At 37.7% G+C, this 14,147-nt stretch overlaps 1 protein-coding gene across 5 annotated transcripts in view; it reads left to right on the forward strand.

Annotated features, from left to right (window-relative positions):
• Window positions 1-13,881, forward strand: part of map3k13 (mitogen-activated protein kinase kinase kinase 13) — a 90,330-nt gene extending 76,449 nt beyond the window's left edge. For all 5 annotated transcript variants that reach the window (XM_088607259.1, XM_088607257.1, XM_088607256.1 and 2 more), the window contains 6 exons: window positions 1,187-1,303; window positions 2,324-2,467; window positions 4,684-5,368; window positions 6,060-6,130; window positions 6,935-7,226; window positions 9,524-13,881. In XM_088607259.1, the coding sequence (XP_088463385.1) occupies window positions 1,187-1,303; window positions 2,324-2,467; window positions 4,684-5,368; window positions 6,060-6,130; window positions 6,935-7,226; window positions 9,524-9,625 (1,411 nt within the window). In that variant the 3' untranslated portion in view covers window positions 9,626-13,881. The remainder of the gene's footprint in view (window positions 1-1,186; window positions 1,304-2,323; window positions 2,468-4,683; window positions 5,369-6,059; window positions 6,131-6,934; window positions 7,227-9,523) is intronic.
• Window positions 13,882-14,147: the final 266 nt, after the last annotated feature.

Below are 14,147 nucleotides of genomic sequence, written 5' to 3' on the forward strand. Positions count from 1 at the left end.
AAGCCCAGATCTTAACCCCATAGAAATGCTATGGGGGGACTTGAAGAGGGCAGTACATGCAAGAAAGCCCTCAAACACCACACAGTTGAAGGAGTTCTGTAAGGAGTGGGCAAGAATTTCTCCAAGTCGATGTAGGAGACTGATAGATAATTACAAGAAACGCCTTCAAGAAGTGATTTCTGCCAAAGGGGACATCACCAGCTATTGAAGCTATGGGGTGTACTTATTTTTTTCCACAGCAGACAATTGCTTTTCTGACTTTTTATTGTTGAATAAATTATTGCAAATAATAATTTACATTGTTATTTGTTACGTCTTATTGTTATTTGTTATTGTTGATCATATTTATCTATCAATATTGTTGAAATGAAGATCAAATATCCATACATGCAAATATGTTGGAAAACACACACCTTTTCATGGGATGTACTTACTTTTTCACAGCACTGTACATTCAGTTCAGCTTTAATGTCAAATACAAATTCTAAGTCGTTACTTTATATCACATCGGTTTATGGATTTTCACTGCCTTTGGCAAACAAAATGCAACTATTCTTGGGTGATTTGATCCAGTTCAAGCTAAATTAACAATTTCCCTAATGTTGAGGTATTCTTCATTCCTAAGATTGTTCTTCATTAATTTAATTTAATTTAATTGTTCTTCTTCTATATTTAAAGCACGATATGATCTTTGGTTTCATTTTTCAGTTTTGTTAATTAAAAATGTGTTTTTCATCAGGTGCCTAATCTTGCTGTACCTCTGGGAGTAATAAATGCCAGAGAAATGCTTAACAAGTATTCAGAGAAACCATGTGAAAAGCAAAGCTAGGTATAGTTTCTCCAAAAGTGTGTGGTCAATTTTAGTAGCATAATGTTGAAAAGCCCTGGTGCTGGAGAGCCACAATTCAAAATGTTTTATAGGTCACCCTCAAATCATCACTTTCTAAACGCTTATTACTTGTGAGTTAGATTAGAGATAAGTAAAAATAAATAAACTAACTGTAGCTCTCAGGGATTACAATGAGACATTACCAACTTTGTTGAAATGTATGAATTTATCAAAACTTCCTTTTAAGTCTTTACAGGGTACAAGGACAGAGAAAATATGCTTTGTAGCATCAATGTTCGTCAAATACTGTTACCTGTATTAATTCCCTTGGCTCCTCTTGCTCTCCGTCTTTCTCAGGCATGCGTTGGATATCCGAGAACACTATGAAAAGAAACTGGAGAGGGCCAACAACCTGTACATGGAGCTCAGTGCCATCATGCTGCAGTTGGAGGTCCGGGAGAAGGAACTTATCAAGTAGGTGCCTCCTCTCCTACTTGGCACTAAAGCTGTGAAATGTCCTGCCTGAGAATCTAATATAAGCCCCTGTAGCATCTCTCCAACATGTCAGACTTCAGCCCTTTTTAAGATTGTAGAACCTTATTTATGCAGGGTTTTGACCACATTTGTACAAATAAAAATACTTTTAGAAAATATAACATTCTGAAATATTATTCTAATGTTTTTTTTTTTTCTGAGAAAGAAGGCATGTATAAAATAGAAGAAGTAGTAATGATTTATTAATTAGAACCTTAGTGTCTCCTGGTTTCCCTGTGCCTTTGAGCTGTCAGGTATTAGATGTTAATATAGATATTTTATATTTTTATATTAAATATTAAATATTTCATTATTTTTCCAAACTAAAGTTAATGAGATGCTTTCATAGATAACTCATGATCATTAATGGAAAAAGTTCTGAAAAAAGGGCGAGTGACTAAGTTTTTAAACAACTAAAGAATTTTCTTCAGGTAGAACTAATGTTAGTGACTCTGTCCTCATATAATAGAGTTCTGTATACCTATGGTAGGGCTTTGTTCATGTTCAGTTACTTTTTCCAATAAACCTTTTTTAATTACAGTATGCTCCAAGCCAGAGGTGTTAATTTGTCTTAATATAGTTCATGCAAACCAGGGAAAACTGCACTAAGTCAGATGTTCTGTAAATTAGTCCTGTTTCCCAAAAAATCAATTCATTTCTGTGCTTTCTGATAGCACATGGCTGTTAGTACAGTTGCAAGCGGTACTGATAACTGATAAATAGGCTAAACAACCAAACAACCACACACACAAGTGTTGCTGAGGCCTTTTTAAAATGATACCACCTATTACTATTAATTTCAAGAAAGACATGTTAGCATTAAAATTCAGACAGATTTTTAAAAAAAAGGTTTGGCCTGTAGGTCTAAACCTGTTTAAAATCTCCAGTGAATGGTAGTTAGATTGGATGTACAGTTCGTGATCCTACAGTTATATTAAATCCACTGCCATGCCCTGCCAGGAGGGAGCAGGCTGTGGAGAAGAAGTATCCCGGGACGTACAAGCGCCACCCGGTGAGGCCCATGGTCCGGCCCAACGCTGTGGAGAAGCTCATCAAGAAGAAAGGCAGCATGGCACACAAGCCAGGGGTGCAGGCAGCCAAGCGGTGAGTGCTTCCACTGCCCCAGCTGAACCAGAAAAAGAAAAGAGACAGAAAAACTTAATATTATCAAGGTTTTGAACTCACTCCAATACATTTTCTTTCTGTAGTTAACATATTTACTCTACTTAGTCTACTTACTCTACGAGTTTTCTCTACTCTTTATATCCATCTCATCCTGTTTACAAGATGTCTTTTTTGGACTACCGTATTTTAGGTTGGTGATGTTTTGCTCTTGTGTGCTCTTTAATCCCTTTCAAAAAAACTCTTATAATAACATAAGAAGCGCTTTTGTTTCTCAGTTCATTGTGATATCATAGGTCTTTTTTTTTTACTCGTTCTTCAAGTTGGATCAAAGTGTACACCAAAGAAACATCCTGTGGCCACAAAGCAGAAACCAAAGACCAGTCAGTTAATCATTCAGGCTTTATTTTAGGTAGTTCCTTTTCTTGATGAGCACATTCCCAAAGTGCATTGCAAAGTCATTCGCTTCTAATAGAGGATAAGGATGTAGTGGCACATGTAGTGAAAATTCATATTCAATCAAAAATAACATAGGCATAGACTAACTAGTCAACCACCTAGGGTCCCGAGGCCACCTGGGAGCCCCCTCAATGGCATAAACACAGCATACTTTTTATTGGCACGCTCAAACGTGAACCTATAGCAACTCTTTCTGCTATATTCTGTAGGTTATCCTAATGGAAGCCCAGTCAAAAAATAATGACCAATCATAATCAAGTACGTAATGTTTCGGAAGCTCAGAAAAGAAGAGAGAGATAAGCAATCTCAAAACAGAGGTACACCGAATCAAGTCATTGTAGTAACGTACAATGTGCGTAATAATGTAATAATTTGTTTTTCATTTGGTTTTGAGTCAGATCCACGTAGCTAGTGAATGCTAGACATTTTACATTTTCAAACTAGAGACGTAGACTACTTTTAGGTGTTTTTATTAGAAGTTAACAGATTCAAGTTTTCCACAAATGTACACCTGCTGTGTGGGTCACCTGGCTAAATATCAGTGCCATCCAGTCAACCAAAAATGTGAAAGCAAATGTACAGAACCAAAGATTGTTAATCAATTATACGTAATCTGCATTAAAACACATAGTTTTTTTCCTTGCGGTTTCACAACCCGAGTCTCTTCAGATTGCAATCTCTCTCCCAGTGACAGTGGCAGGAGCAGAGAGGAGCTTTTCAGAGCTCAAGATGATTAAAACATACCTGAGGTTGAAAATGTAGTTAAATTGATTTATAGAACATTTTTTATAAAACTTTCATCTGCCCAGCCTTACTGTGGTCATCTCCTTTGTTTTTTCTTACTTAATTTCACATTTATTTCTACAAAGGTTTCATTGTAGTAATTTAAGTTATTGGATAAAATTTAGAAGTAACAGAGATCTTGTTTATCATTGTTTATTGTTATTAATGCACCTTTTTATTACTTTCAATATTAAAATACTTCATCTTTGTAAAATGTGTGCCTTGTTTATAAATTGTTTATTAATGTGTTCTCCAAAGCTGGTTAATACAAGTTTTCTAGTTCTATAATTATTTTTATTGATATAAATATTAAAATAGGGTTATGTTGGGAGCTTATTATAATAGTGTCTGTGCAAATCGTGATCTGGAGGGGCCCCCTTCCATTGTCTTGCTTAGGGCCCCCAAAACACTGAGGCCAGCCCTGATTACTTGTCCTTACGTTTGCAAGATTGTTTGATGACCAGAAGGAAATGTTAGATTTAGCTATTTTAAACTACCTCTACTTACTCCAGGTCTTCTACAGGTTTTTGCGCTGGGACCCTTTACTGGAAACAACATTTTTCATGTTGCCTAAACATTTGTCTTAACGTTAACATGTTGCCTCATGGTCAGATCATTCACTATTATTGATTTGGGTTTCTCTGCCATGGTCTTAACATTCATATTAGTAAGAAAAACAAATTAAATACTACCCCTGTAGTATGTGTTTGATAAACTTTGATTAAGATGTTATGAACTAAAAGCTTTTAATATATAATTTAGTTTAACTATAGATTTCACTCATTATTTTTAAATAATAATTGTTTTTCCTTTTTTTTGCTTTTGTGTTCGTACTGAAAGGCATTAAATGTTTTTAGTGTTTTTTAAAGTTCTATTATTATTATTATTATTATTATTATGTGTTTGGCTATCCCAGTCACACAAATTGAGATTTCCTCCTCAATTTATTCCCACAGACCGGACCTTCTGCGCTCAGATGGTATCCCCAGTGTGGAGGTTCTGCCTTCCCCCTCACCGCTCTCGGGGAGCCCCAAAGTATCCACCCCTCCTGGGAAGGCCAGGTACCGCACCAAGCCCCGGCACCGGCGGGGAAACAGCAAAGGCAGCCACAGCGAATTCTCAGGTATCCTGAAGAGTGTAGCAGCTGCACCGGAGGAACAGCAACCCTTGCAACACTACCACCAACACCATCACCACCACGCCCGAGAAGACGCTGTGGCCAATTGTGCCAACAACCTGCGTTACTTTGGCCCTGCTGCAGCCTTGCGCAGCCCACAAACTGACCACCTGCAACGGCGTGTCTCAGGCTCCAGTCCTGACCTCATCTCCACCGCTATGGAGGCTGACTCCCGTGAGCGTGCGACACCTGACAGATCTGGCCCAGGCTCCCTGTGCCCATGCTGCCAAGCCCACCCTTTCCCAGGTTGCCCCCACTGCCAGGAGACTGCTGGAGAAAGATTTCCTGCCCCCAGCCATCCCAAACGTCCCTCATACTCCCTGCTTAGCACCTACGAATCACACCCCCAACAGGCTGAGCATGGTCTTCCAACCTCCAAGGACAAAGATGGGGTACCCCATGACAACTCTCCCCACGACATCACCCCACCTGGTTTACCACGATCTCTACGGCCTCTCAGGAAGGTAAGAAACAGGTTCAGTGTTAAGGGTGGACAGCTGTGACTGGACATGAAATGATAATCAATATAATCAAAGACAGATTTGGTTAGGGAATGGGTTTAGGTATTTCCTAGAGCTTATTTTTTGTATGTGTTAATATAAAAAAGGAGATTATGGTCTTTTGATCTTTAGAAGGCATGTTGTAACAGTGTTTCACACTAGACTTGTCCTGATTAAGGGTTTAATGCCAGTTATGAAGTGTAGATACATAGCAAAACTTGGCATCCATCATTACTATCAGAAAGTCACTCATTCCTGGTTAGAGCAACAAACTGGATGGGATACTGGATGGGATACCAGTCCATCACAAGGCAAGCCCACTGACACACAACTGTGCGTGCTGTTTTAGAGAGCACAGTTAACTTAGGCACCATGTCTTTGGAAAGTGGGAGGAAACCAGAGCACCCAGAGACACTAGAAGGCTAACTAATAATCAGGGCACCATGCCACTCACATCTTGGTATTAAAGTATAAATTATTTGGTAACACGTCATTTAAGTACAGAGGGGATTATTATTTCTATTTTAAGAACAAGTGCTCTATTGAGGTTCGGAGTGTTTTTAATGACTTTTTTAGGGTGTTTAATTAACCACTACTACAAGCTATGAGAGGACTGAGAGTCTGCAGTTGAATAACTGTTTCTGCTGTTATTTAGGATGGTGATGATTCGTCTGAAGAGGAGGAAGGGGAGGTGGACAGTGAAGTGGAATTTCCAAGGAGACAGAGGTAAAAGATGGCTTATACATTGTTAAATAGTGAACACGGTGTATGCATTGTAATGCAGATTGCACCCATGTTAATTACTGAATTTATTTGTTTATACAAAGTAAAGCATTGAGAAGTGAATTTCAGCTCAAACCTTTTAACTTCAAGGCATTCGTCACCCATTAGCTCTTAGAACCCCAAATGTTTTGTCTCCTCTTGTTTAGTTCTAGTTTTGCTATGTTGGATCCACACATTTTGAACTTATAGCTTTGGCTTAAGGTTAGTGTTCCAGTAGGTAAGGGTAGAAGGAGAGTGGAAGTCACTCTTCTTCATATCACACTTAACACTTTTGTTTTGGAGGAGATCTATGTATTGCATTTGTATATATATTGGATACACTTTGGTTAAAAATAAGGAAAATCAATGAGCTTTAAAAAAACATCATTGTTCAGACATGAATAAAGACAACCTCTAAGTCATGGGTTCCCAATCCTGGTCCTGGACCCAAACAGCTGAATTTTTTTTGTTCCAGCTGTGCCCTCAGTTACACAATCAAACCCTTCATTGACTTAATGAAATACAGTAAAGTACAAAGAAGAAACAAACTCATGACTAAACAAATTCTAAACCTGAAAAAAGTATAATGCATAATGCCGTGTATCGCTTGCTAAGTAATAACAATACCAGCTTATGTGCTGGACCACCAAGCCTCCAAAATCAACTAATTAATAGATCTGTAGTACAGCTGCAAAGCTCCCTGCAGGCATATCTTGCCTTTCAATTAGCAGTTGTTTCAAAGGAAGCCCCCTCCACCCTCTCTCACAGGCCACATCGCTGCATGAGCAGCTTTCAGTCATACTCCACCTTCAGCTCGGAGAACCTGTCAGTGTCAGATGGTGAAGAGGGCAACACCAGCGATCACTCTCACAGTGGGCCTCTGGAGCAGCTCAGCAACAGCCAGGAAGAACAACTGGACGAACTGCTTTCACAAACTCCGGAACTCCCCATTGACATCTCCACCCAGTCCGATGGCCTCTCGGACAAGGAGTGTGCAGTTCGCCGCGTGAAGACCCAGATCTCCCTGGGCAAGCTCTGTACCGACGAGCACAGCTATGAGGTCTGCTTCTCTTTTATTTTTTATGGAACTGCTGTGAACCATTCTCACATTAGTGTGGATTGTTCAGTCAGGCCATTTTGATTGTTTTTCTCAGCATTCTATTTTGCTCTGTTCTTTCACAGATCAGACAATCCTTCTCCCAAGTATTTTTGACAGTAGGCACAGGCTTTGTTTTCTTGATTGCAAAATTGTACGTGAATGCAAATATGAACAGATATTGTCTCGCAATATTACATGATGTTATACACATAATGTAAAATCATTATGTGTAAACACAAACATTTGGTCTTATGAAGTTGTATTTTGCAATAATTTAAGAGATTGTATTTTCTCAATCTCAGAAATGTGGTAGGGGCTCGACTCCTTCAGCCTTAAGGTGAAGTCAACAGCTAAACTTCACTAGCATACCATTTTATCACACTATTTTATTGGAATACTCGCTCCATATTGTAGGTAAAAAACGTTGTTCTAACATTTTAGTTTCATTTCCTGATGTTCTTAGTGTTTTTTTCCTGATTTTTTTCCAGTGGATTGGAGGAAAATCCCCCCTAATAACTACTTCTTCCTTTATGCCTACATTCTTGATAGTATTATATTAGACTAAATTATGTGTATTTGGTGGTTATTTTTGTATTCATCACCATCACTCTTAAGTAGCATGCAGTGATGATGCGATTGGTAACCTCTATGTCTTGCTTTACATTCCTTCTGCTGTTGGTATTTCAGTATTAGTACTTAAATATCTGGTCTTTTGATTGTTTGATGTTCTCTTTTGGGTTCCTCTGTTGGCTCCAGTCCTTTTGGTTCCTTTTCAGATTTTCCGTGTATACTCAAATTTTATAATCATGTTTTGATGCTTTTGTAGATTGGTCTACCTGTGACCATTTGTAATCCATATCCATATTGGTAATCTATGTCTCTATAGACGTCCATTACCATAGAAACATTTTCAGTAGCTGGGAGCCTCCCCAACAAGCCACTGATTCCTCATTATCTGTTTGTTTCACATTAAAAGTGCATTGTTAATTTCAATCGTTTACCCAATCCTGAACAACTAGATCTTCACTTGTCTTTTTGGGGAGCTTGTCTACTCCTTGAATGTTTTGTGTCACCTCGTGTACAGAAAGAATTACTGCTATTGACTAAGTCCTTGATGCAAATCATTTTATCTAAGAACAGATACATTTATATACAACAATGAGCATTACCACAATTTTCGTATCATTTTTAATGATTTTCAGGACAGGGCTGGATTTTGGTGTTCATAGGCCCTAGGCACTTTCACTCCGAAATGTCCAAAAAGAAGGGTTAACACCAATTGTATTGCATCGATTGACATGATGCACTTTAACCTATTCTAATGCTAAACCACAGGATTGATGGAGCGAGTCGAGCGACCATTACTTCGATACTTCTAGTTTCTAGAACAGCTGCTAGATAGCGTATGATTATTGATTTGAAGAACCTACAGTAGAGTCGATTGCAAGCATGTTGTTTCAGCTCGTTTTTCGTTAGTCACTAGTGCTTCCCTTCTTCGTAGGCCCTAAAGATTTTGTAGGCTCTAGGCACTGTGCCTACAGTGCCTAATGGGAAGTCCGGTACTGTTTCAGGGTATAACATGTTATTTAATGTTATTCTTTGTATAGACTCAATACATAGTCACTAATCACTACATACTATATACAGGCCTTTTGTACCTAGATATTGATGAAGTGCCATAAGAAGTGGCCAATTTTATTTTTAATGTGTTCTACAGATCAAAATAACTCTTTCTCCAAACTAACTCTTTCTGTTTGACCTTTGTGTCTATATAGGCAGTGTATTATTTGTAATTTTATGGTTCATGTTTCTCATTGAAAGTGTTCTTTTCAAAGTGTGACTTCAGTAAGCATATTACATAAAAATGCTTCTTGGAGCTGCTTGTGACTTATATAGTTTCTGGGTAACCAAACAGTGATAAATATTTTGGCTTGTTTGCATTGTTTCCGTTTATCTGAGCCAAGTGGAGAGTTAGTTATTTTGCCATATTTATTACCACATTTCTATTTTATCATGTCTGTGAGGAATTTGTGCATGTTTTCTGCATAGAACCATTAAAAAGGGTACAGAGTGGAGATGCTTTTTTGCCTATCGTGTGCATGTGGTTGTTGTTAGGGCAGTTATTTCTGAATCACTGATATTTAGTATCCGGTGTTTCTGTTGTTTTGTTTTCCTCTGTATAGTTAACTTGCACATCCTGCGTTGCATTCCAGCATGGGATACATAATTAACCATTCATCTGATGTGTGTGTTTGCAGAATCCCCTGCACTACGGAGAGTCAGACTGTGATTCCTCAGAGGCAGAGTGCTCCGATGCCACAGTGCGGAACAACAAGCCCTGTGGCACCTCCACCTGGTGAACCCTGACAAACACTGGCAGATGATGCTCTGCTTTCAGGAGACCTTTGAACAAAACCGCAATAACAGAATCACACAGCAGAAACACTAAAACAACCTTTGAACCCCAGCTCCCTCATTGTACCCCATCCCCAAAAACCAGCCTTTCCAGATCACCAATCCTGGGAAGCTTCCATTTCCAGTTACCTATGGCAGGGATTATATTTGTTCAATAATGTAGCTAGTGTAACATTGATAATTTATTTTTGTTTGAGGTTTCAAAAAAACAACTTTGTATTGTAAAGCTTGGAGTATATTTGCTGAGAGTGAGAAACTGGAAGACTCAATGTGGATCATAGATCTGACTGTCAGTGCCTGTGCTGGGGCCATCAGGGGTTGTTACTGAACTGGTTCTGCTGAGAAGAACCCACGCAGAATTTTGCTACAACACTGTTTGTGTCCGTAGAGGGAGAAACTGAGGAGATATTTGCAAAACTCCTAAACTTTACTCAACCAAACAGCATAACATGGTGCAGGCCATTCCAGTATCAATTGAAGGTTCATGTCTTTTTAAAGGGGTTCTCTTTCAGCCAGTTTTTGTTCTCTGACTAGAAATCATCTGGCTGTGTTTTTCTTTTTTACGTTTACAGAAACAAGCCCCTTTCCTACACTCTTCCAGAAATAAGGAGTAAAAAAAGCTCAAACACCAGCATGAATATTTGCTCTTCCCCCAAAGCCATCCAATTTATCCATCAAGCATGTCTGCTCAGCCTGCAGTATGAGACTACCTAATGAGCATGACCTATATTTCCAGTGGTTGTGACTATTCAATACCAGATACAGCATAAACCAGCATATGAACTCAGCCCAATCCAAATGTTTGTTTTTTTCATTGTTCGTTTCTTTTTAAAAATTTAAGTTTGAAGTTCCTGAACAAGAACCAAACCAGTGTTGTTTCCCTAGTCTATTTTGTTCAGTCTGCTAACAGAATTTTACAATGTCTTCAAAGCAACTCTATATTTCCTATTTTCTTTGACCAGCCCTTTGTCTCAATGCTTTCCAATGTGAGTGAAAGTGTGACTTATGTACACTGGAGAATGAAGCCACCAGCTCCAGGCTTACTGCAGCATTTTTACAGTAGCATAAAAGGACATTTCTGTGCAGCAGGCAACTAGTTGTTTTCAAGATGCAGTATCCCTTTTATGTTGCTTCAGGTCAAGGTGCTCCTTTCTATTTTTGATTCTCAAACTGTGATTTTGTCCGATGTGCTGAACAATTGAAGAGTTTATATTGTGATCTTTTCTGGTGTTTCCATAACAGACAATTAATAGATTGCATTATTTTCTTATCTGTGAGGAGTGGAGTAATTATGGGAGTTGCTGAAGGATAAAAATGTATGTAAACCTTGAAGGTATTTTCTTGTAGTTTTCCAGTGTTAGACATGGGATTTAAAATATATGGGATAAATGTGCTTTATTTTTGCAGCAGTTTAAAAATATCAAAAATAGTAAGGAGAAAATATTGGGAAATATATCTGGAGGAAAAAAAATCAAGGCAGGTGAACTGCCCTTTGTTGGTGAGTGATAGAGAGCAATACGGGCCGATGGCTGTCATAGGAAGGTCACTTCCATGTGCTCAGGATTGTCTAGCAGGCTAGACAGTATCTTTCATTATAAAACTTGGCAGGTTTGAAGATTTATGTATATCGTCTTAATATAAAACAAGTTTAAATTTTCATATAAAAATGTGATTTACACTGCCTGCTTTGCTAAATGCAGTAGAGTACAGGATTTACTGTTTTATAGTTAGGTGCTGTCAAATGTTGTGTACTCTCTGAAGTACGAACTGTTCTTATCCACTAGGTGGAGATAACAAACCAAGGTATAGTTATTAACAACAGCAACAGCAGCACATGACTTGTTTTATTTTTATAGCTCCAAATATGTAGTTTATCGAGCCTTGAAGAACATTCTTAACCAAGGACTTAGTTTTATGTGCTCTGTTTAATAAAGTAGCTGTTTTATAATTTATTTTTCCTCTGTGTAAAAAGGGATACTGCATCTTATAATGTTATATTTGTGCTTAGCTGCTACTCTTTTTAGGTAAATACAGTCTAGTGGGAATCAACCACTCAGTGTTGAAATGAATTTTGATTGCAATTCTTCAAAACATATTTACAGGTGAAATTATGAAAGGGCTAATCTGGATTGAATTGGACTGTGTGCGTCTTTCAATAAAAATCACAAAACTGAAAGGATGATGGTGCACTTTTGGGAGACTGATGACATTATCCTGCATTATCTAAAGACAACTGTATTGAACAGGAGGAGATCCTATCACACCATTTACCTATAGGTTTTATCTGCTGCGTTGTGTGTGAACAAAACACTTGTTTGGCATTATAAATGGTGCCATAAATGTTTTAACACATTGCATACAATTTAATTGAGGTAGCTTTCCATAGCTTGCAGCATTCATTACCTCTCTAAGGACAGTATTTAACATAGAGTAGAAAAGTTACTACTTCCATGTTTATTATGAAAGTAAAGTGATCATTGCAGTTATCTTCTGGTGTGGTTGGACCATCAAAGGCTGCTCAGGTTCTTCTAACAAAAATGATTGGAAAAGAAAGTGATAAATTAATTAAACTGAGCACTTTAATTAATATTATCCCACAGCAGTTCTGTTGCATCCACTAGGCTTCTCTCTTGGTCCAATTCAGCTTGTTGTATTAAAGAACCTGAAGTGAATTGCGGCCTCTCTGTATCTCTCCCTATGTTTACAATGTCTTTAAAGAATTTACTGAAACGGTTATTACTGTAAATCAGCACAGTGGTGAAGAGTGAAGGACAGTGTGTTATGCCATGTCAAATCTTGTAAATTATTCCATTTTAAAATCTTAATTTAATTTTATTTAATTTTTTGTAGCTGGCCTACATGAAGATCACTTAATTTATGATGTAAACCTGTTGTGTCTGTAGATCAGAAGTTCTGTTTGCTTTTGGCAATTTTAAACAGAAGCTGCTTTAGTTGCATCCTGCTAATGTTTTTAAGTCCAAATACTGTGTCAGTGAATGATTAAATAATGGATCTTAATTGGGTGTGGAAAGGGCTGTTGGCATAGTTTTTTTTTTTTTACTAATCAATCTCGATTTTATAAATGAAAGTCAGTAAGTGCTAATCCTACATTTTATTTAATCTTTTTCTTAGACTGGGCAGGGACTGAAAAGCTATGGACAGGTAGTCCAGACAATATGTACATGTTTGTAAATCTTGGTCATAACAGTCTCTTCAGACTGCAATATGTAATGGCACAAATTGTACCCAATACAACTTGAAGTGGTGGAATTTCCCTACGATAATTTTCTTCCAAAACACAAAAAAAGATTCTCAAAGTTGATTACTTTCCTGCAGTCTCTCTTGTGTTTTATTACTGTCTTGTGTGGTGGCTACTGTCCCAATAAGGATGCCAGCTTAATTTGTTTTTACTGAACATAGAGTATACACATCTTAAAATTGAAGTATGGGAGGGGTTCCAAATTGTGTGAAAATAAATTTGTTTATTTATTGCGGAGTGGTAATTGTTCACTTAAAACAAACCCCAAAAGACATTGGAATAAAATTAAGTTCAGGAATAGAGCTTAAATCATTATACTCTACTGTTTAAGAAAAATAATTTCAGGTTTTTCATCAACATTTATGTTATTTATGGACTGATGAGCAAAGATACGATTAGGCCTTTTTTACAGATTGTTCATAAAGAGGTAGGTTGTTGTCAGCTTTGTAGTCCACCTGGAATATATATTTGAGATACTAACTTCAGATGGATGGTGGTAAACCTGGTTTTTCGCTTGTAATTTTGTCATCCAGACCTTATCAGTTGAGTCTCTCAGGACCTTAATTGGGCTACATCTGTCTGCCATTGGACTTGACCTTTCCAGATAATAGAAGTCTGGTTGGATCTTGATCAGATTGCAGTGGGATGATGAAACTAATCTAAGATGCCCTTAGTAGTTCACCAGCCACTGTGTGTTCCTTTGGAGCCTTCTATAAATGCCAACAGCTCTTTTTACCCTGTGGAAGCTCATGAAAATTGTATTTCCCCATGGGAGTGTCTCGGGTCTCTCTTTCCTCTGTATCCATTCATCAACTGTTTTAATGGCTTCCTGATCAACCAAACTTGACCATGTCCTGTATTAACCATTGTACAGTATTGGGAATAAGAAGGAATATCAAAGCAAACAACTGCATGGAATAAAAGCCGATGTACTGTACCAACTACATGTCTTGAGCTTCTCATTTGTCTAAAAGCCAGTCATCAAATATAATAATACTTACATTAAAAAATGCTGTTTTAATAAATCAAGATGCAAATTGTACAATTAACTTGGTTTATAATAGTAGTAGTATTAAGTCATTCAATACGTTGGCATTCATGGTTTTCATCCATCACATTCATTCTATGCTGTTTTTGCCACTATATGTGAAGAAGAGAAAGAGAAATAAATCTATTTCCAAATTAAAATGGAAAAATCAGTTGGCTTT

The sequence above is a fragment of the Lepisosteus platostomus genome, chromosome 14 (assembly GCF_059453375.1).
Source record: "Lepisosteus platostomus isolate fLepPlt1 chromosome 14, fLepPlt1.hap1, whole genome shotgun sequence".
Classification (NCBI taxonomy): domain Eukaryota; kingdom Metazoa; phylum Chordata; class Actinopteri; order Semionotiformes; family Lepisosteidae; genus Lepisosteus; species Lepisosteus platostomus.